General features: G+C 27.9%; 4 protein-coding genes across 8 annotated transcripts; 3 read left to right on the forward strand and 1 right to left on the reverse strand.

The window, feature by feature from the left end:
- The first annotated feature begins 4,439 nt into the window (after positions 1 to 4,439).
- LOC138943555 (uncharacterized) lies at positions 4,440 to 15,159 on the forward strand. 2 transcript variants are annotated; one of them, XM_070314470.1, is made up of 6 exons: positions 4,440 to 4,776; positions 8,410 to 8,772; positions 10,597 to 10,717; positions 11,081 to 11,262; positions 11,439 to 11,531; positions 12,837 to 15,159. In XM_070314470.1, the coding sequence occupies exons 1-6, from the start codon at positions 4,710 to 4,712 to the stop codon at positions 12,911 to 12,913; spliced, it is 903 nt and encodes a 300-aa protein (XP_070170571.1). In that variant the 5' UTR covers positions 4,440 to 4,709; the 3' UTR covers positions 12,914 to 15,159. The 2 variants fall into 2 exon arrangements, with proteins under 2 accessions (XP_070170571.1, XP_070170572.1); XM_070314471.1 differs by lacking the exon at positions 11,439 to 11,531.
- A 378-nt stretch (positions 15,160 to 15,537) lies between these two features.
- On the reverse strand, positions 15,538 to 17,246 carry Ercc1 (DNA excision repair protein Ercc1). The gene is made up of 5 exons (XM_070314482.1): positions 17,038 to 17,246; positions 16,712 to 16,827; positions 16,330 to 16,524; positions 15,859 to 16,044; positions 15,538 to 15,787 (listed from the first exon to the last, which is right to left on the reverse strand). The coding sequence occupies exons 1-5, from the start codon at positions 17,117 to 17,119 to the stop codon at positions 15,596 to 15,598; spliced, it is 771 nt and encodes a 256-aa protein (XP_070170583.1). The 5' UTR covers positions 17,120 to 17,246; the 3' UTR covers positions 15,538 to 15,595.
- A 142-nt stretch (positions 17,247 to 17,388) lies between these two features.
- LOC138943554 (STAM-binding protein-like A) lies at positions 17,389 to 22,026 on the forward strand. The gene is made up of 8 exons (XM_070314469.1): positions 17,389 to 17,723; positions 18,344 to 18,442; positions 18,626 to 18,847; positions 19,784 to 19,963; positions 20,173 to 20,479; positions 20,588 to 20,700; positions 20,816 to 20,918; positions 21,408 to 22,026. The coding sequence occupies exons 1-8, from the start codon at positions 17,602 to 17,604 to the stop codon at positions 21,471 to 21,473; spliced, it is 1,212 nt and encodes a 403-aa protein (XP_070170570.1). The 5' UTR covers positions 17,389 to 17,601; the 3' UTR covers positions 21,474 to 22,026.
- Positions 22,027 to 23,200: 1,174 nt separating this feature from the next.
- Positions 23,201 to 26,936, forward strand: LOC138943570 (lamin-C-like). Of its 4 annotated transcripts, none has more exons than XR_011448488.1 (3): positions 23,201 to 23,769; positions 24,783 to 26,029; positions 26,155 to 26,936. XR_011448488.1 is itself a non-coding variant. In XM_070314496.1 (3 exons), exons 2-3 carry the CDS (start codon positions 23,501 to 23,503, stop codon positions 26,492 to 26,494), a joined length of 609 nt encoding a protein of 202 aa, XP_070170597.1. In that variant the 5' UTR covers positions 23,220 to 23,264; positions 23,336 to 23,500; the 3' UTR covers positions 26,495 to 26,936. The 4 variants fall into 4 exon arrangements, 2 of the variants coding, with proteins under 2 accessions (XP_070170596.1, XP_070170597.1); XM_070314496.1 differs by lacking the exon at positions 24,783 to 26,029 and having other exon boundaries at positions 23,220 to 23,264; positions 23,336 to 23,769; XR_011448487.1 differs by having other exon boundaries at positions 24,783 to 26,936.
- The last annotated feature ends 697 nt before the right edge of the window (positions 26,937 to 27,633 follow it).

A 27,633-nucleotide genomic window follows, 5' to 3' on the forward strand; every position in this document is an offset into this window, starting at 1 on the left:
TATTTTTGTAAATTTCCAAATTCGATTTTTGAAAGAAAAAGAGGGAAAAGATATAGAATTGTAACAAACTATCAATATATTATTGGTAATTATTAATTGCTATTTAATTATTTAAACAGTTTTCAATAGAGTATTTTAATAAATAGTATTAAAAGAGAATATATTTCATGTTGAGGAATGTTGTTAACGCAAATAAATAAATTGTCAAATAATGTCAGTATTATTATTATTATTATTATTATTATTATTATTATTATTAAGAATACTACTATTATTATATAATACTAATTATAATATTATACCAATATATAACATTGATAATATTACTAATAATATATCTCAATATATTATAGGTTATATATATTATATGAATATTTTTATCATTAATCAAAAAAATAATCCAAGTTGCTTCTTCAGCTACTTACATCTCGCACAGCCCATTATATATAAATTAACAATTAATTATAGTTTATCTCTTCAGATCTATTCTTTCTGTTTGATTTTACACACAGTTGTAGATTAAAAATCCTCAAGTTTAACTTTACGTAATACATAAAACGAAATAATATGAAATATACTAAATAGCAGGATTTATAATATAAAAATTATAAACGATGTATATACATATTCTTAGTTTGAACATATTGAAGTAAGCTTTGTCAGGGATTCGTTGATTGGTTGATACTATTGTAGCATCATAGTCAAAAACATTGATCTTATACGGCTCCGTTCCGTTTCATGCATGATGCACATGATGCATTACTTATCCTTGTTCACCGAATGTTAAACAAGGATAAGTAATGTATCGTGCGCATCATGCATGAAACGGAACGCAGCTTATGTATGTACTTTTTGAATCAGAGAGAATCTTGAGAGAAAATCAAGATGCGAATTGTGCAAACTAAAAACATGTACATTGCTTCCTCATGATTTTATTTCGCTCGCAAGTGCTTAAAGCTTCTTAAAGCAAGCGCGTTTTTCAATTTTGGCTTCCTCATAGAGGAAGATATTTCAAAATTTATGAAAGTTAGAACACGTACAGAGATATTTCTCAAAAAATTCAAAATTTTATAAAAAAAAAATGAACCCTTTCACTCACCAAATTCAATGTCAAAACCATCCTTTAACGATATACCATCCGTTTAAAAAAATTTAGCCCGATATCTCAAAAATTGCGAAAGTTACAAAGATATTGTACAATGTACATTTCTGTACATACATACATACATATTATATACATACAGACATTTTTTAAGAATATGATTTTTCGACATTTTAGAGCGCTCTAAACACATTGGCATAGAAAATCGGAAAAAAAAATTTTGTCACAAAAACAAAAGCTTCCTCTATAAGGAAGCAACGATAAAAAATTTACAAACCTTTCCAATTTCACTCTTTAATAATTCATAAATAAAACCAAAACATTTTGTTGAAGCTGGCGTACCGCTGTATCGCTTTCATTGCTAAATGAAAGATGAGAAATGTTTTCAATTTTAGATAATATAAATATAAAAAGAGACACAAAGATCCATACATAAATACCAAGAACATACGTAGTTTTTTTTTTAATTCTGGCCTCGACTTTTTACAGATAATATAGCGAAGGTTAATCTAGTATATTGTAGAACTCAATGTGTAAGTGCTAAAAGCGTTTGATTGGCCAATCGGGGCAAAAAATTCTTTATTTTGATTGGTCAATTAAACACTTTCATCATTTACAACGCATCAAGGTGAAAGCAGCCTAAGAGAGAGACAGCGTCCTTAACAGCACACATGTCCAAAGGACATCCAGAGGTTAGCCAGAAGATGTTTAATATCCTCTGAATATTCTCTGGATACTCCCCGGATGTCCTCCGGAGAAGGTGCGTTGTTAGGGATATTTAAAATATTCTATGTAAAATTTCTATGGCTATGAAGCTAAACTTAAATAAGTTTTGAAAAAGTTAATACAACGTGCAACAAGTTTAAAAGAGGTAACATTATTGGTAAGATATTAAGAATTATAATTTTATTTCTTATATTTAATTGAGAAGAATATTCAAAGTGAGGTTTAGGCCGCTATTCTACCGATAGCCGTAAATTCTGTAAATGTCATTGCGCGTTATTTGATATGTCAAAATACGGGTGCGACGATAATTATTTTAAAAAATATCGCGCATTTTGCTTTTTTCGTCTATGCATAGAATACAGTTCAGTTCCAACACCGATCCACTTTTGCTATTTATCTGTATAACAGCAAAAGCGTTTGAAATATTCAGTAGCGACAACTGGAATGCACTTATATAATCATATCAGGAATATATTATGAAAACAATGCAAGAAAATTGAGTTTATACAAGAACAATTATTTTCGAAATTATAGAGAGATATATTTATCATAGAAATATATATGAATGTTTATATTATATCTATTAATAACTCAGCTAATAACTCTTTATAATTTTTTGTGTTAAGGCAATTTGTAACGCGAATATATACAGAGTGTCCAGAAAAAGATCAAGACCAAATTTATACAAGGCATTTAATGAGATCGAGTAGATAAATAAAATTCATGTAAACTTATATCGAAAAAAATGCATAAAAAATGCTTTATTATGGAATTATATAAGTTTACAAAGATAAGCGAGAAAATCGTTCTTACAATTTTATTACGGTCTTAAATTATATTAAACGGAATTGCTGATCGGAAAACAGGTAACTCTCTGCTATTGTTTTTATTATATTTATATGTCTTGATATACGATCTCTAGATTTTTATCACATGTCTATGCTATTCTATTAGGCTTTCTTCAATGTTATAATTCTGATGTTTGTGATTTCATTTTTGCAATTTACAATATTATTATTAATAGTATATATATATATATATAGTATATAGTATAATATATTAAAAGTTTTATAAAATCTATAACATTTGCTGAGAAATTTAGAAGAATAGAATTTTAATCGTAGAAATCTGTCAGTAGCACGGCTATAGAGCATTAAATATTTCGATTTTATTTATGGATTTTAGGGTGTCAGAAACCCCGACTTTAATGCCTCTTCCAGAAATGAGAAGTGAAATGAGTGAAGTGAGCCTCGAAAGTAATTATCCACCCTGATTTATCGAAAGAGGGACATTCGAAATCTCTCGCTGTCTCTCATTTAGCTTGCACAGGGTGTCCTTAACGCAAAATATTCAAGAATCAATAATTTTCGCGATTATTAAATAATTTTTGAACATATGACTATATATAATTTTTAAATAATTATTAATTAATCGAATGAAAAGTAATTGAGAAAAAATTCTTTTCTTACAAACTAAATTTTATGACATATTAAGCGAAGATAAAAATAACAGAAACGTAATTATGAATACAGGTTTCAATATTTGTAATCGCGATTCAGCCGAGGAACTCAAATAAAATTTATTCTGTCTGAATTGTGTATTTCGATAAATTAATGTTAAATATTGATTTGAAAACAATTGCAAACGATTCAAATATAATGCAGAGATGATTTAAAAAGTAATTGCGTTTAAATGTATAATAACGCGATTTTAACTCACAAGTTAGTATAGAAAATATGTAATAATAAATGATTTTTTTAATTATAAATCTTATAATATATATAGTAATTAATAATCAATAATCTGCGGATTAGTTATTTTGACATCAAATTAGATCAATCTTTTGCTATTTGGATTAAGATTGATTATAATATATATAGTATTCTTGAATATTTTTTCTAAACTGTTTTAGATTATCATTTTAATATTTAATCTATTCTATAAATTTTCTTGCTATATATGAGAATAAATTGTGATATTTTTCAATATAATATATATGATGTATTCAATAAATATTGCGCGAGCAATAATGATGAAACATTGAAACGTTATATTAAAGATATATAGAATGTGGTACAGTTTCTAGCAGTTCAATTTCGATTTTTATAAATAAAATCATTGCACATCACGTACTTTTTAAATAAAGTCAATATATTATTATTGATAAGCAGTGGTTTTAGTTATAAGTATAGCACTGCAAACAACATGAAATGTCATCAATAAGAATCATTTAATAGCAGTGATGGCTCTTAAGATTTGTCAGTGAAATCTTATTGTCAGTGAAACATAAGAGCGAAGTATGAATGTTTTCACTGAAGATCAGTGAAATATTTATTGATCTTCAATGAAATCTTGTCATTGCTTTAATCAGTGATATTCTTATTCATTTAAGAGAGTAAATAATCGCTTTTGACTCATTTCCTATTTTCTTCTCTGCTTTTGTCAGCAAGAAAGTTTACGGGGAAGTTTTTCACGGAATATTCATGATTTATTTTTCTTTGTAGAATAATCAACTCATTGAGCTAATAATGGGACACCCTGTGTATAAAAGGGTGAATGGTGGGGAGTTTGATAGAAACTCGGAGAGGGAGTTACTTCTGGCTCAGTTTGCTCTTGTACGACCTTGCGCCAAGTCACGCTTCGCATCCCCTTGACGCTGTTTCCTTCCCCCCCCGAGAGACACCCTTCACTTCCGACTTCCTTTTCACCTGGTCTCTATGCTGTCTTCATCGTGATCCGTGTCTTTCAAAGAGAAATAAAAAAATCGTCATAAAAATTACGTTTGTGTCTCGTAAAAGGGGAAAAGTGATAAAAGCGGAAAGCAATCTACGTATTATCTACTTTTGGAATAAATCTAGCAATTTGTTGTGGATGGATAATTATGACGACGATGAAATATCATTGGATGCTGTTAATATCGTTGTTGCTGATATTAGGACGCATTCTAGGTTTGTTATATACAAGTTTATTATTTATTCCATATTTTATATATAAATGGAAATATGATATCGAAAGTGTTTAACTTCTTCGATCACTGACAACTATTTTTTTTTTTTTTTCTTTTATTCTGTCTTTGCTTGCTCAGAATTAATTAAAGGAAAACTAGTTTATTATCTTAATTAAACAACGATTGCATATAAAATTTATAGTGATTTGTTATTTTATCACTAAAATTCATATTTTGCAAATATTCTACATATTTCTTTTCGAATCACCCTGTACATCAGAGAGCCTATCCACGTGCACTATTTCTGTCCCAGTACTTTTGCCCGCTTAATATAGCGCTTACGTATTTTGTGATACTATTGCCCCATTTTCTTGCCAACACATACATACACAATGCATATTTTAGTTAATATCTAGTATTGAACGCAGTTAATAATAAATGTCTAGTTTTAAAAAAAATTATATTAATCTAGGATATATTATACGTATTTTTCGCTTAAAATATCTTGGGACAATCAAAGGAAGGGTAAAGAGATGCAGAGATGCAGAAATGCATTTTGTCTATTTGTGCACAGTCGCGAGATATTTGCGAAATGCGTGGAACAAACGCGATTCTGAAATGATGATATTCTGTTGAAATGTGTTCAAAATGTTTGTGAGAATCTTTACCATAAGCTTTGAGCTTATGAGCTTGTAATGAACTTTTAAAGTATGATATATAATTAGAATTTGTATTAATGAAATTACTCATAACATGCATTTAATGAGATGAGTGGCCTAAGAGCTAAGTGTTAATTGTTAATGAATCAGAATTTACTATGACACGTGTTGATTCGGAAATAATTAAACAAAAATATGAACAATAGTTTCTCGGTAAATTCTTGACTATTTCTTTTATTTAAAAAAAAAAAAAAAAAAAAAAAAAACAATAAATTATTCATTTCTGATTATATTGGTTATATTTTTAATTAAATAATCAAGCACATTTGAAAATATATCGGTATCGGTCTTTTTTTTTTTTTATCGGAGTTGACATGTGCAACACGTGTTAAGCATATCGAATTTGAAGTATATATATATATATATACGGCTATAGTATTTATAGAGATCGCAGATGATCCTCTTTAAACCATTTTTTCGCGCGGTATCCCAGATATTTGGAACAATGGAATCGTTTCAGTTACATGAGCCCCGATTTAAAAATTCTAATGCAAATTTTTCAATAAGCTACCTTTTTACAAATTCTATGTAAATTTCGTTTAAAATATTGTCGACATTTCGCAAAATGCGATTTTCCTCTGTCACTTTATAGTAAAGTTAAAATTTCTGGAATCCGATACTTTATATAGCAATCCAATACTATTCCTTGACAATAATTACAATCTTCTTGTAATCGGATCTTCAATAAAAGCTTGAATTTGAGGATTATCACTCTGCTCTCTTTCCAATTTTCGTTTTTATCAGATAGACGACTTTATCTTTCCGAAATTTGTGATCTCCGTGTCTTCAACGATTCTCTTGTACTGTAAACTTTCCTTTGTTCAATTGCTTGCCGCGAGCTTGTTTTCCGCGACATCGCTAACGAGCTCGGTTCCAAATATTGCATAATGAAGTGCACTTTGTTTTCATCGCGTCGCGAGACGAGCTTTCTGCAACAGAAGCAAAGATAATTGCAAATATTATAATTACTAAGTTGTCGCAAAGGATGATATATATATATAAAAAAAAAAAGATAATATAAAACGTATCTAATAAAAATTATATAAGAATTATTGTGTAAAGTGAATATTCAATACAAAAATTCTAATAAAAATATATATATTAAAAAAAAGTAAAAGTATGTATAATTACTCATATAAATATTATTAAAAATATGTATTATTTATATAGGTAGATAAATAAAATAATATTATCAAGTTTTTTGTTTCATAAAAAGTAACATGGATAATAATAATAAAAATAAATTACAATATATATATATAAATTATTTATATGTAAATATAACTCTTTGTGTATATATGTTTTGCATAATTAAATAAATAAAGCAACGATATTTTTAGTTTTATGGAAAAGATAATATAAATGATTGATAAAGGATTGTAATAAAAATAAATCATACATATGTATATATATATATTATTTCTTACACACTATATTTTATGAACAGTCGGTGTTGAAAGGGGTAAAAAAGCGAGTTGCGAAAATGCGTATAAAGCAGCATTTGAAACTGATCTACAAAGGAGGCTGAAAGTGGGTCACTTGCTTATTTGGTTGTAGAACTGTATGCATACATAAGGTTCTCTTCCTTCCTCTTTTGAAATTCACACGCGTATTTAAACCTGCGTGCATTTTCGCTTCTCGGATTTAAGTTCAAAGTGCAAATTTCTATGCGCAACGAGCAAAAAGCTTGATCATCAGTCGGAAAAATCAGCTTAAACCAAATGGAAAATTTTACGGATGCAGCAATTAAGGTGGAGCAATTGAGTGATGTTATAACGCTCAGATAGTCTCGGTGTTCTTAGGTGGTTTGTTAAATTTATACAAGAATCTGTTCCTAAACGAGACTTGGATAAAATTAAAAACTCAAATAAAGAAGCTTTTAAAAGTATTTAAAAAAAATCGAGATTATCTATACATGTGTATATGTGAGTGTCAAATATTATATTTTATATATATATAGGTATATAAATATAATATTTAAAAAAAAAACAATAAAAAGCTTTATGACACATAATTTTTATGTTTTCGAGAAATTGAAGAGTCGAAGACAATCTTTGGAAATAAGTTGATCAATTAGTCGTCGCATGCGAGAATTGGATAATTCCGTTAAGTGACCTGGTCGATATCGTTTACAGAGTAGAACAGGCGTACTATTGCAGGCAATTGCAGTTGCATTACAGAGAGCAGAGAATCCGCTACAATTAACGTGATTATTTAACGGCGCTCTCGTTGTGTACCCGCAATGTTTATTCGCTATTCGCTCGTTACCGGTGTTGTGTGCATTTCTCCATACACATATCCACGTGTAATACTAGGGGTCGGATTTACCCCCCCCCCCCATGGTTATACACCGCGTCCAGCCTCTGTGTTGACCAGGCAAAACTGCACGTCCAGGAAATGCAAAACCGTATTATCGTATTATTACAGTAATGACGACATTCGTACCACATCTATTCCCGTTTATCGTAACTATACGATATTAATTATAATTATACATTGATTATATATAAAGATAATTCGTTTTATAATTATTATTCTTTTTGTAAATCATTTTTTTAAGATTATATATATTTTTTATTTTTTTATTTATATATTTATATATATATTTCAAAAATCATATAAATATATTTTAAGAAATATGTTATATATTTTGAGTATGTTTGTTTTTAATAATAAAATAAATTGTTATATTATATATTATTAGAATATACAAATATACATATATAATTTCTGCACAATATTATTTTCGAGTGCATGAAATATTCTGTGCAAGATAATTAATATCTCTTAAGAATCCTTAGGCAAGTTTCTCTCAATATCGGAACAAAACAAGAATGTATACAAGACAATGAAACAAATTATCGTTATGCATCGAAAGAAAGTCAAATAAATCGCATTTCGTTATCTTATCGCAGAATCCCAACAACTTGTCATCAAGAGCATCAATGTTCCCTCCGCTGTAAAGGTCGGCGACGTCAATCACGTGATCCTCGACTGCGACTACGCCCTGGAGAACACCTCGAGCCAAGGGTTAGTGGTCAAGTGGTTCTTCAACGACGACCAAGTGGTCTATCAATGGATTCACGGCAGGAATCCCTTAGCTGATGAGCCAGCCACGAAATACATCGATCTGACATATAAGGCGAGCGATGATCCTTTCACCGAGTATCGAGCCATGAAGCTGGATAAGCCGGGAATCGATCTAACGGGCGATTACACGTGCGTGATATCGACATTTGAGGATGAGAAGGCGGCAAACGCTTCCATGGTAATTTACTGTAAGTATTTTCTTTTTTTTTTTTTTTATTTCGTGTACCATATATATGCATGTATGTGAATGTGTCACCGTGTACGTATTTATGTTATTCTATATCTATCAATAAAATAATTTATTTATTTATAAAAGAAACATATATATCTAAATCATGTTTAGTAACAAATATATTTCTTGGAAATAATATCAATCGAATTTCACTTATAAAAATTTTGATTAGTATTAAAAATGAAAGATTAAATTAATTTGATGATCGAAAACAATGTTCTTAATGCATGTTGTTATTTAATAGTATTTTTAATGCTATTTTTAATATACTATTTAATTGAATAATATTTTTCCCTTTCTCACTCCCTTCCTCTTTCTCTCTCTCTATCTCTTTCTTAATTATATTTTAATTATTTTGAAATTCCAACACCTAATGTACAAACGAAAATTATCAAATGTATAATTTATCAGAATTTTAATTATTTTAATATAATTACATTTTAACATTATTTTACACGGGATTATCGCTTTGGTAATATTTTTATCTATCATAAACTTTGATCTCGCCAACGATACTTCTCCATTTATCTCTGTCCTAAACAGAGACATTCTCCACTTTCCTCTAGCCTACCCTTTACACATTCTCCTCAACTCCATCAATCCACTTTAACTCCCCTTTCACCCCCTTTATGCTTCTTCTACCTTTATCGAACTTTTGTGTTTATTTTATTTTCGTTAAAGTTTTCGTTTTAATTTGCAATTTAGTTAGTTAGTTTAGATAATTAGTTTAGCTTCAGATAATTATATTTTACGCACGCGCGCACACACAATTTATTACTATTATATGCATTACATCATATTATTATGATAATATAATTATGCTTTTACTTTAAAATACACGCGCAAAATAATTGTTTCATACATTAGAAATATAACAAATGCGTAGAGGATGTCGCTGATTTTAAAAAAATCAAACTTTGTTTCTCTCTGAATGCCCATTTTTCGCTTCACGTTCTAGCGTAAATTTTCTTCGGTGTTGTGTGCTCCACTTTTATGCGTTCGCAAATCCTTCAATTTGCGCCGGGCGCTTTTTATTTACGTGGTTCCTGTTTTACGCTCAGGTTTCAATTTACGCGGTAAAGCGGAGTATGTACTTTCTTTTCCACACCCTTTTTAGAGCAAACGCTTTAACGCTGTGCTCACTCATTATTTTTTTTTTCTGTCTTATAGTTTATTAAATACATTATCTCTGCGTCACTTATATTATTATTTATTTTTGTTTGAAACACATTTTATTTCTGCACTTTCTACAATTTGCGTTACAATTAATATATATATATATATAATTAATTAATTTATTAATTTATTAATTTATATAATCATTAATATAAATATTTATATATAAATATCTATTTATTTTAATCTCTATACAAATATAATAATTTATACAATATAATAACATTTTTGTTGGTTCTTATTGTTTTATATGCGCATTACTATTTCCACAAAATATTCATCTCTTATAAAAAAAAAAAATACATGTTTTTAAAGTAGAAAATAACTAATTTAAATGAGCTTTTCATAAAATGTGTACACACAAAGAGATCAGTTTCTATAAAGCAAATTACACTTGAATGTTTAATCGTGCGTTAAATATTCTGTATAAAGAAGAAATAATATAAAAAAACATACAATATATGTGTATGACTGCGTGATAATAAATATAATAATTATATAATAGGATAAAAAATAATAGGATAGTAAATATTAATGTTAACAGAGATTATGTCAACATAATACCTATGTAATGTGTCAACGCTGTGTATGATTTTTGTTGTAGCAACGGAGGAAAAGTTTGATTTTGAGCACCAAAGAAAGAGTATAGATGACAAAGACGGGTTGGAAGCAACATGCAAAGCCGAAGGAGTTTATCCTCAGCCAATTCTCGATATATCAGTCAAGTAAGTGTCTTTACAAAAATAAAACTTTGAAATTTTTTTGATTTTTTAATTATTTGTATGTTATTCTAGTTTAGCGTATTATTTTTGATTAGCGCATTATATTTTTTATTTACCATATTATAACAATTTATTTAAAAAAATTAATATCAGAATGTTCTTTTTATTTATTGTAAAAACTAAATATTAAATTTACACTTTACAATTTTATTTAAATCTGTTTAAATTCGTTACAAATATAATTTATAACTTAAATTTATTAAAGATTGTAAAATAAAATATATTTTTGTTCTACACGAAGGAAAAAATTTTTTACATATAAAGGGAAAAAAAATTGTTATACATAATAATGGATAATATTTACAGGGATATTCTAGACAAACAAACTTCAAAACCCACGGTGACACTTCGTGAAGATGGATTGTATAATATCTTATCGCGAGTAGATTTGTTAGACGAGGAACTACCAGAAGCTGCAGAACTTAGATGTACTCTCGACATCCCGAGAGCAAACTACAGTGTGTCCCGAAAAACCATATATTATTCCAGTTAGTTGTGTATTTTTATGCTTTAAATATCTATATACTAACACACTACCAATTTATATTAGCTTTCTTTACACAGTAATGCTTAATAATCAAAATTTTTTAAAATTATTAAACCGTTATTTAATTAATCTCTATGCTTAGGTAGAAATATCTATGCTTGGTTTTGTATTGTACAGGAACGGCTACTACTACTTCATCTATTACAACGATACCGGAGCATAAAATGGATATCCAGGCCCTAGACAGCTCAAAGTCCAGTAATGGTGCTGGTAAGATCAATCGTAAATTTTGTTAAAAATATATACACGGCACCATATCATCGCCATTAGCCAACATTTTTTGATCAAAGATCTTTAAAGTTTCTCGAAACCTGATGTGTATTCATTTCATGCTCGTTTTTATAAAAATTTGTTTAAGCATTTAAAAAAATCTGTATAACGATTTTTACATTTATTTATTAATTATTGACAGCATGCACGCATGGATTTTTATAGAAGGAATCATTATTTTTTTTTTATGACATTTACAGCTTTATTTATTTATTTATTTGTTTATTTACAGGTTTTTATTATTATTAACGGAGTATAGTTTTTTTTTATTATTTGATTCTTAACGATGTTCTCAAATTACTACTTGTTATTAAAGATCAAAGCTCTCTTAATTATAAATTTCTTATCATCTCTTGCTTAGAGAAATTTACGACGTTGATGAGAGACCTTATTAGTTTCTTCTATGTATTATCAATGATATGACAGGTTGCAGAATTTATATAACAGAAATTAATTATTCATTCTATCTTACTTTCTTCTTATTTTCTTGTGACATTAATATTATTCGGATATCATGTATTATCCAATGAAAGTCAAAATTGGCAAAAGCCCATTAGTATTATACCTTTCAGCGGAGAATTATCCTCGCGCAATATTAGCATCTCTCATATACATATACTAATGTCTATGCATTAATGCATATGCATTCCGCTCAAGTGGCTTTCATTATGGTTATGCATATTTATGAAACTCACCCGCGGCCGTTGTAACGCGCTCAATTATTGGCCCCATTAATTTTACAAAAATCCTCAAACGCGGAAAACATTTTTCATTATATTACAATATATGCGATGTATTAAAAAAGTATAAAAAAAGAGAAAGAGAGAGACAGAGGGAGAGAGAGAGAGAGAGAGAGAGAGAGAGAAAAGAAAAAAGAAACGTGGCGCTAGCATTACATGACATATATATATATATATTAGATTGTTAGAATCAATATTATAGAACGTAGCATTTTATTGTCATTTTAAATTTGTCACTCAACAAGGAGATAAAAATGAAATATATTATATGCTAAAAATTTAATAATAAATAATAATTTACAAATTAATTGAACCAAAAAAGATTTAATTTTGCTATCGCTTTATTTTTACGGCATAATTGTATTTTAAAATAGTTTTATAAATTATTGTTCAGTGTTGCATTTCGTATCATTATCTGTTTCTTTTTTCTCAATTTTTTTTTTTTTTAATTACATATATATAAAGAATATTTTTTGACCTAATATATATTTTAATCTAATTGTAGGTAACTTCGTCGACTGTGCATCAATCAATGTTGTCCTCTTACCAATACTTCTGGCTATTCTTATTCTGTTACATTAATAATGCAATCGATAGGTAAGTTTGAATCGACATTGGACTCGATTGGTATGTATATACTTCGATGATTTTCGAGAAACAACGATTCCAAATTATGCTTTATTTCCGCGCGTGTGATTTTATAATATATATAATGTTCTAGTCATAATTTTGAAAAATATGAATTATATCTATTACAAAATGTCTTCTTTCCATAGTTTTTCAAAATTTTTTACACACACCAAATATTTAAAATATAGACGTAAATTATGTACTTATTTACAAATGTATAAACTTAAAATATATGAATGTTTTTAGCTTTCTAAAATTTTTCAAAAAATGTGATTGTAAAGCTAATGTAAAAAATAGAACAGGGATTGAATTTTGAAAAAACATTACTGCAAAATGATGCATAGAATTTGGTTAAATTTCGATTAATATTCTCCTTAATTGACACAACATTTATACATGATAAAGAAAACTATTTTCCACAAATGTATAAAAAATCTTGTTACATTACTTTTTTATTCGCTTCACATATCTAAAGATAAAATTTACAAAATTAAAAAGTTGATTGATTTATAGAATGATAAATATAAAAGAAATGTACTGTTATAAAAAATTTACCTAATAAGCTTGTGATCTGACGCGATATAAAATATATGAAACATAATAAAAAGATTCTAATATAAAATATTTAAAAAATACAATAAATGATTGTGAATGTTTAATCATTTTTTTGTACATTGTAAAAAATTTATAAAGTAAAGATTGACTCGTTTTCTTAAAAAAAAAATCTAAATGAAGATTTTTAGACCAATATGTAAGACACGAGAAATCCATACGATTTATAATATTTAAAATATATCATTTGTAATATCTTTAGAATTTATTCTCGATGACAAAATCTATTTCAATTTTTACTGGAGTCTCCTTTATATCCAATTGTTGACTATAATCAAGAGTAACAATAATCAATAACTGGCTAGAGGACTCGAGTCAAAAGTGACTCTCCACTCGCTGGAATAAATTCCAAAAATACTACAAATAATATACAATATTTAAAATATTGCACAAACAATTATTATTACTATAATTAAACGCCTCGTACGAGTATCACGGCTTGTACTAATTTAGATATTTTTTTTGCACTTAGAAAAAAAAAACATTTTTTAAAATCTCGAATTTATAAAGCTCCTGCTCCTTTACTGCAGTCGTATTGATTTGTGACGTCTCGTCTCAGGCAAGAAATCAATCTTTGGAGTGAATCTTCCTCTTGCAAAATAAATTAGTTTTTTGTATATATATATATATATATATATATATATATATATATATATATATATATCACTATTCTCTCTTTCTCACACATTCGATAATATAAATTAATAAAATATATCGCAAATTCTCTTTTTTCAGTTGATGGATTGATAAAAATAACTATAAAAGTTATTAAGTTACAAAGTTATTCTCGCAAAAAATAGAACAGATTGAGTAATACATAAATTTATTAATGTAAACTGATATAAAAAAGATGTTTTCGATATATAGCAATCTATATATTATAAAAAATGCGAGTGATGGCATATAAAAAAACTAATTTATTTTGATACATAAAATGTGGAAAAGAGATTTACATAATTACTGTCATAATTTTATATGAACTGCAATAAGAAAACAGGAGTCTTCATAATAAAAAATATAACAGAATATATGATAGTCTATACATATATAGACATATACGTATATATGCATATATATATATATAATACATACACAACACATCCATACACATACGTATATAGTATAGACTATGACATATTTTCTATATTTTATATTAAAATAGTACCAAAGAATCCCCTTTGCCACAATGTAAAATATACATATATATAAAATTTAAAAATCTGATAAAAAAATATAAAAATATTGACGCATATGATGTGTGTGTGTGTGTGTGTGTGTGGTTGAATAAATTATTCCTAATATAAAATATAAGAATATAAATTATTTCTCAGTTTATTTTTATATATTTAATATTAGAAAACTATATTGAAGAGCGTGCGTAAAATATAATAAATTTATTATTATAATTTTATAATCGTTAATTGACGATCAATTGTATATAACAACTTGGGAGACAAATAATTTTATTGTATAAACATAATTGAAAATTCTGTAAGTCTATAAGTCATATTTTTACAAATCATGTAAATAACATTGAATTTATTGTATCCAAATGTGCATATATAAGTAATTGAATAATATTGCTGAAATAATAATAATACTTTAATAGATATTATCTTCCCCCTTTCCTCCCCTAATTCTTATTCATTGAGATTGAGAAATTGGCCAAAAACATCTCATTGAAATATTCTTGATAAGAAACAATAATTTTTTTTGTAAGGATATAAATACAATATATTTTTATTCCATAAAGAAGAAATATACATTTTCAATCAAAAAACAGGATAAGAGCAAAAAAAAGAATAAGGCTCACTCTTTTTATATAAATTAGTCTTTTTTTTTTCCTAAATATTTCTGAATTCTTAAAAACAAAACTAAATTTTTTTTAATTTTCAATTTTAGATATGTTTAATATTTTAATATATAGAATATTTAATATTAAAATTATTTATACATCACATTTTTTCCGTAAAAAATTTATTATTCATTCATCATATTATTTCATTCATTTTGTAAAAGGATTTATAATGTACGTAGAAAAGATTCATGCAAAACTTTATGAAGCTTCTGAGCTTTATGTAATCCAAATCCAGGACATAAAGCCAGCGTATTAGGTTGTGTTTTCACAATATTAGCCAATGTGCCAAAAGTTGTTAGAAGAGTTGTTGCATCAGTTTTGTTGATAGATCTTACTGTCGTTAAAGCATTAATCAACTGCAACAAATATTTTTATATATACATATATTTTTTTTTACTAAGTGTATATAAAAATATAGGATAATTACCTTTTGATGGGGTGCTGTATTGCTGCGTTCCATGATATCATCAGGAGGTTTGGCCTCGTATCTTTTATAAGTTTCAATAATTTTTCCTGCATCCTCTGCACTCCATGCTAACATTATCGTCATGTCTGCCAGAATGGATATTCTTGTTAAATGTTTCAAAGCATGATGAGGGTCAGCAACGTCAATCTAATTACATAACATAAGAAATTTTAACTTAAACAACAAAAGATTACAAAGACCATTAATTTATATTTTATATATATATATATATATACACAAGACTCAAAAAATTGTAATTTAAATATAGATAAAAAATTATAATTTGATTAATATAATTATATATATACTGTTATATGTTTATATTTTTATATAAATGTACAAAAAATAATATATATACATATTGTGTATATATTAATATAATTGATGATATTTATATAAAAAATAATAAATATGTAAATCAATTATATATACCTGCACAAGAAGTACTCGCAAATTGTAAGCATTACCTAACAATTTGAGTCTCTCATGAATATAATCAGGATTGAGTTGGTGATAACGGATAGATAAGAAAAGAGCACATGTAGTTTTTCCCATTACATAGTCTGGTACAATGTCGGAATATTCCCATGGAACATTATTTATAAACTTTAGCAATGGATTACCCTTCTGTAAAGACATTATTAAATATTATAAATTTTTTAAATTTTATTTATAAATGTTAGTAATTGCCTTATAAAGTTAATAAATCTGTTCTATGAAAACATTATTGATTCTAAGTTAGCGCAAAGTAGAAGAAACATTTACTCTTATATTTTACTTTAACATTTTATATAATGCAATAAAACTACATTACCTGTTTTGAGCTGACTAAGACAGCATTGGTTCTGTAAGAAATTGATTCTGCAGAAGTTTCAGGAGCTGGCAATTGTTCCTTGAAAAACTCAGACTTCTTTAAGTTACTAAAAGCAGCTAATGAAAAAAAAGGCAAAGTTACAAGACTTAATGTATATAAATAATAAATATTAATGTATATTAATAAATATTAATGTATAATGTATAAATATTAATGTAATATTAATGTATATAAATAATAAATAAATATATAAAATAAATAAATAAATAAATATATACAATAATAAAATGGTATAACTTATTACGTTATAATTTATTATAACATACATTGGAAAGATGTAGTTCTAGCTTGTTTTGGTGGAGATACATTATCCAGATCTTTTTCATTTTCTATAATGAGGTTACTCATAATCTCTCTATTAATTAATTGTTCCCAATCTACTTCTTCTTTCTATGTGTGTTAAACAAACAAAAAATTAATAACCACATACAAAGAGAAAGAGAGTAGAAGAACGGAGAAAAACTTTGACGTTTGACATGACATGTGCGCGAAACAGCTGACTTAAGATAAAGGAGATCGTAAAATTTAGAATAAGGAGATTTTAGAATAGAGAAAACTTACTATAGCCGAATCGAATACTTAACCTAGCAGAGCTCAAATAATTATTTATATATACGTAAGTATTGTCAAGTACGGCGGGTCTGAATCTTGATCAGAGAGCGAAAGAACTTAAACAATCATTATATTTTTTTTCATCTCGAACATCGAAATGGCACCATAAAATTATCTGAAAAATTCCGCGATGTTGGAAAATTTGAAGGAAGTGATTGCCTTTTTCTTTCACAAACGCTTGTCAGTATTGGAAATATAGTTGTACTAACCTAAAAATAATGGACAAGAACGGGCAATTTCCTTGGAAGGAAACGGGTATTATAGATCCCAAGGAACGACTCAAGGCTGTTGCGGAGCATGCTTCGAAAGTGGAAATTGATCCGAATATTCCACCTGGAAGGTAAAAGACACACACAACTCATTACATAAAAATATATAATCATAAGATATATATATTTTTTTTTTTACTAATTAATAAAATAATACTTTAAGAAACTCCATAAAATTTGGAGAAAGAATTTTTAAAGAGATTTTAATGCATATGGAACTAGAATCTTTTTAAAATGTTTGACCTCTTTATCAATTTTAAGATTAGGACTTTTCAGTTCGAAATTGTGTTTGTTGTCAAATTATGATTGCTTGTTTTACTTTTATGCTTTATGATCTTTTATCCTTTAAAGCTTAAAGGTCCTTTAAATAAAGAATGAAATAGTGTGCGTATGTATTGACTTTTTGGAGGATAAAAAAATAAATGTAATATAAGAAAAACAAGTCTCACAAAAATTTACTATAGTAGATTGCAAATTAAATTAATTGTTTAATATTTTACTGTATTGTAAGTTTAATACATATCATTATATATAAATATATTTTATGAAATATTCAGAATACACAGGAAATGTAGTAAAAAGTTATAAATGAAAATTATTAAATTTATTTAAATTTAATTATAAAAATATTATATAAAAATAGTTTTATATTAATATTTAATTAATTTTTTTGCACTTTTTTTATTTTTAGATATTATCGCACTGGAGTGGAAATGGTCAGATTAGCAAACATGAATATGCAAGATGGCAGCTATGAGAATGCTTTCATACTATATATGAAGTTTATAACGTAGGTAATAATTAATTATGATCAATCAATCTCATTTCTTTACTTTTCTTTTTTTATAAAATTATTACTAAATTATTAAATATTAGTAATAATATATGTATATATACAATTCATAAAATTATATTATCAAATATTAAATATAATAAATATGACACTAATTGTAAGTGATTCGTGTTGTGATAGTCTTTTTGTAGACAAAATTAGAAACCATCCACAATATCGCAGTATACCAACCAAGGATAAAACAATGAATAAGCACACTTTAAGAACTGTCATTCCTAAAACCGAAGAATTGAAAAAACAGTTGCTGGAGCAATATCAGGCAGAGTTAGACAAGTATTTGGAAGATTTGAAAGAGAGAGAAAAAATCGAAAAGGAGCGTTTGAGACAAGAAGAGCTTCAAAGGTATACATTTTTATTTATTTTTTTATATATTGATTCAGATTATAACTTAATAAATAGAAATGGCAATTAGGAGCCAGCGCAGATATGGGACGTAAATAATTATTTATTCAGAACATCGATAATAAAAACGCGAACGTTTCGGTCCTTTCTTTAGACCATCTTCAGCACATAAAAAAGTAAGAAATAAATAAGTAAAGAGATGGTGAGAATCGGTATTTAAAAAATTAAAAACGATAAAACTCGCAAACATATATCGGAACGTATGAATAATAAATAAATAATAAGATTGTCATTATGATCAAAGTAAATAAATAAAAAACTGTCATTATAGTAAAATTCGAAAATGTTAACCCGGAAAACCATTGTGTTGATGCTCGTAATCTACTGCACATGTCCCATCATGGTTGGATGATCGTGGAGTAGGACGCAAGATAGGATATAATCCATTATTAAAGTCCAAAATTGTGGCAATAAAGCTCAAGTTGATATCTAAAACAGTTAATATTTAAAGCAACACAATCCAAAAGAACATTCTATTTATTAAGTTAAATTTTTTGGAGCCTTTATATTTTATTATTTTTTATTGTATTATAATTAAAATTATTATATACATATATAAATAATTAAGTAATATAATAAATAATTAAATAATTGGAAAAAAGGATATTTTCTGTTTATAAAAAATCTTTAATAGATAGTTTCTATAACGATAAAAAATCTTGTTATCAAATTTTTTCTATAAAATATAATTTCTTATATAAAAAAAATAATTTTAATTTTTCTAATTTATTTTATTAGATGTTTCAATATATTTACATGTTGTTAATGATGTAATTCATATAAATAACTTATTTATTTTTTATTTTATTATATTTTTATTTTATTTCTGCAATGTTTATTATAAGAAATTAAATATTAATAAATATTTTTTCACAGACGAAAAGAAGAGGAAGAAAGAAGAAATAAAATGGCCACTTCGGCTGCTGTTAGAACAGCGAAAGCTGCTATCAGTGTAAATATGCCAGATGTTGTGCCAAAGGAGACGAAGGAATTGCCCTCTGTGACATCCAAGAATGGAAGTCCTATGAAAAATGATAAAGCATTCAAGGACATGATGTAAGTTTTGTTAATTATAATGATATTATCATAAAAAAATTATTACATTTTTATGATATTTATAAGTCTTAACCATAAGAGAGATTTTATATTATTGGTTTTATAGTTTTAAAAAAAGATAAGTATAAATAAAATACAAAATATTAAATAAATAATTTGTCATACTTAATGTGCATGTTTTTTTGCCACATATATAATATTTTATTTAGAAAAAGACCGACGGTGGATCGTTCTACAAAACCTTCCTTATTGACGAGCGATGGATTATCCTTGCGCGATGTCATCCTGCCAACTAAATTAATGGACAACTTTCTAACGCTCGCCTTTAGCAACACAATGAGCAATAAAGAAACATGTGGTATTCTGGCTGGCAGATTGGAACGAAATAAATTGTTGGTGACACATCTACTGATTCCAGAACAAACTGGCACTCCGGATTCCTGCACCACACACAATGAAGAGGATATCTTTGATTATCAGGACCAACACAACCTTATCACCCTTGGCTGGATTCACGTATGTAATTTTTACTTATTTATTTTTAATTCTCTACAAAATGATTACTAGAGAAATGTTGCAAGAAATTTTTCTTATGTTATATATTTTATGTATTATATATTACAGACACATCCCACGCAAACTGCATTTTTATCAAGTGTGGATCTGCACACACATTGCGCTTATCAGCTTATGATGGCCGAGGCGATAGCGATAGTCTGTGCACCCAAGTACGACGAGTATGTAAACAGAAATAAATAAAAAAATAAACAGGAAAAATAAAAAATATATAATAATTATAATATAAAATAGAAATGATTTTTTGTAATTTATTATAAACGTGATTCTTTACAGAACAGGATTCTTTATGTTAACGCCGGATTACGGCTTGGATTTTATCGCAAATTGCCGACAAACAGGATTTCATCCCCATCCTACTGAACCACCACTGTACATGGTAGATATACTACAATTATTTAATAATAATATTTCAAGAGCGATAGATAATTTTGAAGTTTAACCGATTAATAATAATAAATAATCAAATGTTGTATCTATATATATGTACTGTATAAAAGAGTAATAATACTAATACTAAAAACGGAGGGCGGTCCTCAGCGAAGCTCCGCCTATGGCACGCAGACAAAGTCCATTGTGCCTCTCTGATAAGCGACCCCTCAGTTTAGGCCCAATCTCCTCCAAAAGAGGAGGAGAGCCATGCCTGGGAGATCACCCACCTGCTGGGACTCCAGGAAAGCAGAGCCCAGCAAACCCTCTTATAATATTTATGTGCTCTCTTTCTCTCTCTCTACTACATATATATACATATATATGTTAAAACATAAATATTAATAATTAATAATAGGATTTCAATGAGAATTAATTTCATTTTTGTTTGCAATATTATATATATAAATACATACCTTTTACTTTTTTGTTATTTCAGAAAGCAGGACATTGTAAATTGGATGTAACTGCATTCATTGAAGTTGTAAACTTACAAAGAAAATGATACATGTCGGAAGTGCGCAAGATAATTATATATTTTACCGAAAGATATTTTTACAATAATTGAAAATGCACCAACAGATGCACCTTACAATAAAAATTGCGAATCTTGTTACACGACTAACACATAAATACGCTAATGATAAAATGTACAATCAATGAATAATTTAATCATACTGAAAATATTATATGAATTATATTAATATTTAAAAAAGGAAAAAGATACGTTATAAATTTACAATGTTATTTACAATAAAAGATTTATAACATATTATTTCTGTAGACAGTGATAAAGGATTTAAAAAAAGAGATTACTATTATACTGAAAGAAAAGAATCATTATAAAGAATAATTATCATTAATAAAATAATTATTATTAACTTTCAAATCCTATAAGAAAAAAATGTTTATATTGTCAGCATTATAATCAACAATAGCAAAAAAATATAAATAATATGCGCCATTGTATTTATATATTTAATATATTATCAATATATTAATAAAAAAATCTTCAATTTACTTATTATAATTATATTTGCAATATTATTACACACACACACAAACGAATTTAAATTGTTTATGTATGTCATATAAACCAAATTAAATTAATTATGTACATTGTATAAACTTGTTATGTTAATATTTGATTTTATTATTATAATAATAATATTATAATCAATTATTTTAATATTTGATTTTATTGTTCCCATAATAACGAATCTTTTATAATCCTTTTCATATAAAACATATCTTTCAAAAAATATATTTTACAGAGATTTAAAAAATTTTTATATTGCGAATAAAATATTCCATAATCGGAACATTTGCATTATATATTCCCATAACTGATGAAAAAAGATAACTTTTTTTATATCAAATATATTAATTTATTATTAATTTCTAAATTACATTTATTATTATTAATTATTAAATTTGATTTAAACATTAAAATTATGTCTTCTTTACAACTATATATGAGTAAGTTTTTATTTTATTATCAATTTTAATATAAATCATTTATTTGTTAATTCTTTAATTTCTATTAATAAAATATACATATTGATTTAAATAATTTCATAAATTAAGATAAATATCTCAGGTTTTTGCATATAAAAATACCTTATATACATATATAAAATTTATTATGCCTTTTTGAAAAAAAATAAGAGTGTTCAAAATGTTACATTCTAATTATGTCACTGTAATGTTGCATTCTCTCTTTCTACATTGATAAAATATTTTATGTGGCACTATATATATATGTATATATATATCTTTCTTTAATAATTGATTTTATTATTTGACTTTTTAATTTCTTCGCTCTTTGACCGTGAATCTATCACATTCTATTATATTCGAAGCGTATCATAATACAATTAAAATAAATAAATCATAGAATAATACGTACGACAGAGAGATTGGTAACAATTCAACAATCCCGCCAAATTCACGTATTCAATTACTCATGTCGCAATTGGTTGTACATCTTGTTCAATTTTAGTCGTCGACGAATTGGATCGCGCGACATTAAACTCCCTTGCCCGGTCCGAGATCCACGATTGGTCGGTCACGCGACGTGACGACCATTGGCGGCGCGCGTTACATCTTCTCGTTTTATGACGGTGTGAAACTTGCTCACGGTCGTTAGTACATACATACAGGTCCTTGAAATTCCAGTGGTAGGGGAAGGAACTCGGTTACCAGGCTACCCAGCAACCCAGATTGTGATGTCGCTCGCGTCGCATTCTCCGACCGTTGGCCAAGGCAAAGCTGTGCTGATCGTGACTCATGACCGGTAGTGCATATTTAGCTGCTAGGTGTGTATCCGATTGCGAATAGAATCATAAGCGCTGACGCTTTCGACAGTTTTGAGTTGACGATTCGCCAATACGTTCTTTCGTCTCTTTTTAACCATCGGTGTTTCGAGAGGGTCTTGGAACTTGAAACGTCAGTCGCGACACATAACTGGGATAACGCGTTCGAGAAAGAGGCCACGTACATATCTACTACAACTCCTCAACAACGATAACGATGTCGACCGAGTCTAGCCAGGAGATGACGACGACGGTGGCTGCGAATAATTTTAATGATCTGCTATGTTACATCGAGCCGGAGAATACCCTGCTATCGCTAACCATACAGACTGCTACCCAGGAGATAATGCCCAACGTCAAGACTGGACATGAGCACGAGTTTCCCGACCTACGAAAGTTGCACGACGAGATAGCCAGGAAATCTTATGCCAGACGCGAAATGGAGATCAAACGCATGTGGAATGATTCCAAAAATCTCAAGAGCATGTAAGTTATTTTTCTTCTTCTATATAGCCGATTGAACTTCAATAAAGAATCTGACAGATATGCCAGTTGATATTTTATTAACGTCTGTAGATTGTATAAATTTATAAATATATAGATTAGTTTTCTTCTTTTATAAAAGCATATGACTCTTTAAAAGCCTTTGGGCAATTGGAGAATGTAATGTTAGTTACAGGGTGTCTACTTCCTAGAAAAACATGGAAAACCTGGAATTCTCATGGAATTTTGTTGGGACTTAGGGAATTTTTTTAAAAATTCTCTCTTTGATAATTTTACTCTTATACTAAACAATAGACAATCCACCAATTAGCAATATTGTGAATTATGTGTTTAAAATATATTATACGTATGTATCTATCTCTGTTTATATATTCAATATCTTAAAAAACAATCATCAAAAATCAAACATATCAATAATGCAATACATATTCTTTATTTTAATTTTTAATGATAAAAAATAAAAATGTTACACGTAGGTAAAAAAAATATTATCTTAACAAAAGCTATTCACAGTTTTATTTTCAATACATTTGTAAATCTAGCACTTGAAACTTAAGCGACTTTGTGTTTTTCCTTCGTTCGAATGAAAAGGTTTAGAAAATACGTATAATAAAAGAACTTTTGTCTTAGGAAATCGTATAAAAGAATGTTTAAAATATTCTGTTTGTCTGGAATTTTGAACAAAAATAAGATTAGAGAATTTTCAGGGAAATTTTTTACAGGATTTAAATAGACACCCTGTAGTTATATTCAATGTAGTCAGAGAATTTATTCTGAAAGAAGTGATAAGAGCGTTTGAATGATTATTAAATATTGGACGATGAAAAATATTGACTTAAAACGTTGATTCTCTTCCTGCATACGTTCTATACATATACTACATGCATATACGTTCGGCGCGTTTTATTTCAATTGTTGAATCAATCGGTATGAGAGAATCAACCGGTGTGAAACTCGGAGAAACTCTTACTACGATATATTTACTATGCTTTCAGCTTCGACCCTTTATTTCGGTTTTCCGGGAAAATAATTGTCAGAAAAAGGTTGCGATGATCGAAGTCTACAGGGCTGGCTTGCAGTGACGAGAAATTACGATGTTTTCTAATATACCGTTATTTTACGACACGACTTGGATCTAAGGACTTTTCGTGAAAGAAATTGTGTCAATCAGACTAAATTGTGGCTCTTTATTATGCGATAAGCAGCTCATAATATTCATAAATCTAGTAACCCTTGGGCACACAAAAAAGTTGCGACGATACAAATGCTTTTTGATAACCGAAGAATGCGAATATTTAAAATTGAAATTTAATGGATTTTGTAGAGTTATATATGTCGCAAAAGTCTTACCATTTATTCATTTTGGATTAATATTGTGTGTGTGTTTTTCTTAATCATTCAATCTCTTGAATTGTGAAAACCGTTGCAGGTCTCGAAAACACGTTAAATATAAAATTAAAATAACGTTTTTTTTTTAACAAGAGAAAAATTCGTTAAAGAATATAGTTTATTATTCGTATGTTCGCAAAGTACGAGTAACAATACCTTGCGGGATATTCTGTTCAACATTTTTCTTATAAAGCTTATTTCAAAAACTTTTTGTTTCGCCCCATTGTTCTCGAAAATAACAAAGGTATTCCTCGATTTCACCGAGAGAAAGAAATTCTTTTCAATTTCACCATTCCCTCTAAACCCGAAGTAACGCTATTGTTAAGTCCGTGACTCAGATTGCATTTGTCATAATGCAATTACGCCCTGATGAATGTCGCGTTATATGTATAATGTGCGAAATTTATTATGTTACTTAGAATCGGGAAATTTCCAAAATAAATAATAATAAAAAGAAAGTAAAAATCCAAAACTTCTTCTAACAACCGCAAACTTTTGGGATGTCTCTGGGACCGTTCTTTCTCGCCGCGCGCTTATAGTCATGCAAATTGATCGATCTTTTTTAATTAATTTTTCAATAATTATTTAAAAAACCGCAAAATGGTAAAGGACTTTTCTGTTCGGTTTACTGTTTTCTACCCGCTCACGAGCGTTAGCACGATCTTTACCAGACATCCTGTGTATATAATCTGTCCTGAAAGATTAGCCATTATGTATGTAATTAAGTTTAATCGAATGCGCATGTCATTTGCTAAACTATAATGAATAACAACTGTCACTGTAGAATCATGCGCCGATGTAAAAGCTCGCAGAAATCTTTAGCGAGCCTTTTCAAAAATGCTGAAAGTTAGAAGTAAAATGTTTAGGATAGTAAATGTATTAACATCAGAGATAGTTAGTTTACTAACGGAGATAAATAATATATGTTTGTGATTTAATGCATATGACTAACATTTTTATTTAACATATGTTCTCTAGATTCGAGGAGAAGAAAAAGGACTTGGAGATGGCAAAGCGAAATGGGATGCTGTATGAAATACGCAGCATAGAATTGCAATTGCAGCTCAATAAATTGCAGGCGGAGAGAAAGGATTTTGTGGAGAAAGATCGAGATTCAAAGGAAATTGATCGATTAAAAACATTGCTCGACAACGCTCAGAAACTACACGAAGAGAGGACTCTGATACTTCAAGAATTATACGATCAAAATGAGGCGCGGATTCGCGCTAATCGAGAGATTTATCGGGAAATCGCAACTATAGCGAAACGGTTAAGAAAGGAACGAGATGAGAGTCTCGAGTCTGATAAAGACAGATGAGCATTTATATTGTGTAATCTTTTCGAATTCAAATGGCAAAAAAGCTCTTTCCTTCTTTTTTATTAGATTTCCGTCTTTTATTGGACACAATACTAATTTTTTTCCAATAATTTTTTCTATTTCTCTTTTTCTTAATTTGTGTTTAATGTAAATTTGTCTTGTAATTCTTTGTAATCTTATTTTTTCAATTTGTCTTTCAATTTGCGTCCAAAAATACTCCTTAGAGACGATAAAGGAAAACGCACTTTGTTGGAGGAAAGTGAAGAGCACGGCAGTAGTGATAACAGCGCGCAAACACATACACATGTATTCAATGTATTCAATATATTCAAATTGTGTATTTATATCAAATATCAAACTAAATTAAATTAATTGTGTACATTGTACAAACTTTATGTTAATATTTGTTTTTATTATAATAATATCAATTATTTTAATATTTTATTTTATTATCTCTATAATAACGAATCTTCTAACCTTTTTATTTGAAACATATTTTTCAAAAAATGTTTTACAGATTAAAAAAATTTTTATATAAACAGAATTTTTTTATACAAACAGAATATTCCATAATCAGAACATTTGCATTATATATTCATATAAACGATGAAAAAAAAGGTAACTTTTTTGTATCAAGTATATTAATTTATTAATTATTAAATTACTACATTTACTATTATTAATTATTAAATGTAGTTTAAACATTAAAATCATATCTTTTATGTACAACTATATATGAGTAAGTTTTTATTTTATTATCAATTTTAATATAAATAATTTCTCTTAATTTTTCTCTTCCCATTCTGGCCTCTCTTTTCTTTTCCAATCTTCTTTTAATCTCCTCTAAACATTCTTTTGCTAATTTTCTTCCCCAATCCTTTCTCAAACTTCCAAGCTCTTTGTGTTGCCCTACCTCTTAGTTTGTCTCGTTTCATCTTAACTTGTATTATTCTACTTGTTATACCCTGCTGCTTTTAAACCCTATTCCTTACGTGCCCTGTCTATCGTTTGCCTCAAATGTGTACCCTAAATATTTTATCTCCCTTACCTTCTCTTCCCATTTCCAATTTGTCTTCTTTCTTCTTCCTCTATCCTTTCTAAATACCTTTATTTTTGTTTTCATAACATTCACTTCTTTT

The sequence above is a fragment of the Polyergus mexicanus genome, unplaced genomic scaffold (assembly GCF_030449975.1).
Source record: "Polyergus mexicanus isolate NDT 795.1 unplaced genomic scaffold, iyPolMexi1.0 SCAF_27, whole genome shotgun sequence".
In the NCBI taxonomy this organism is placed as follows: Eukaryota; Metazoa; Arthropoda; class Insecta; order Hymenoptera; family Formicidae; genus Polyergus; species Polyergus mexicanus.

Coding starts and splice junctions, on each gene's coding strand:
- LOC138943555 (XM_070314470.1), top strand. CDS start 4,710: ATGACGACGATGAAATATCATTGGATGCTGTTAATATCGTTGTTGCTG. Junction 8,773..10,596: donor CGCTTCCATGGTAATTTACT/GTAAGTATTTTC, acceptor TTTTTGTTGTAG/CAACGGAGGAAAAGTTTGAT. Junction 10,718..11,080: donor ATTCTCGATATATCAGTCAA/GTAAGTGTCTTT, acceptor TAATATTTACAG/GGATATTCTAGACAAACAAA.
- Ercc1 (XM_070314482.1), bottom strand. CDS start 17,119: ATGAGTAACCTCATTATAGAAAATGAAAAAGATCTGGATAATGTATCT. Junction 16,828..17,037: donor TAGAACTACATCTTTCCAAT/GTATGTTATAAT, acceptor TTTTTTCATTAG/CTGCTTTTAGTAACTTAAAG. Junction 16,045..16,329: donor TGCGAGTACTTCTTGTGCAG/GTATATATAATT, acceptor TTATGTAATTAG/ATTGACGTTGCTGACCCTCA.
- LOC138943554 (XM_070314469.1), top strand. CDS start 17,602: ATGGACAAGAACGGGCAATTTCCTTGGAAGGAAACGGGTATTATAGAT. Junction 17,724..18,343: donor CCGAATATTCCACCTGGAAG/GTAAAAGACACA, acceptor TTTTATTTTTAG/ATATTATCGCACTGGAGTGG. Junction 18,443..18,625: donor CTATATATGAAGTTTATAAC/GTAGGTAATAAT, acceptor GTGTTGTGATAG/TCTTTTTGTAGACAAAATTA.
- LOC138943570 (XM_070314495.1), top strand. CDS start 23,501: ATGTCGACCGAGTCTAGCCAGGAGATGACGACGACGGTGGCTGCGAAT. Junction 23,770..26,154: donor TCCAAAAATCTCAAGAGCAT/GTAAGTTATTTT, acceptor TATGTTCTCTAG/ATTCGAGGAGAAGAAAAAGG.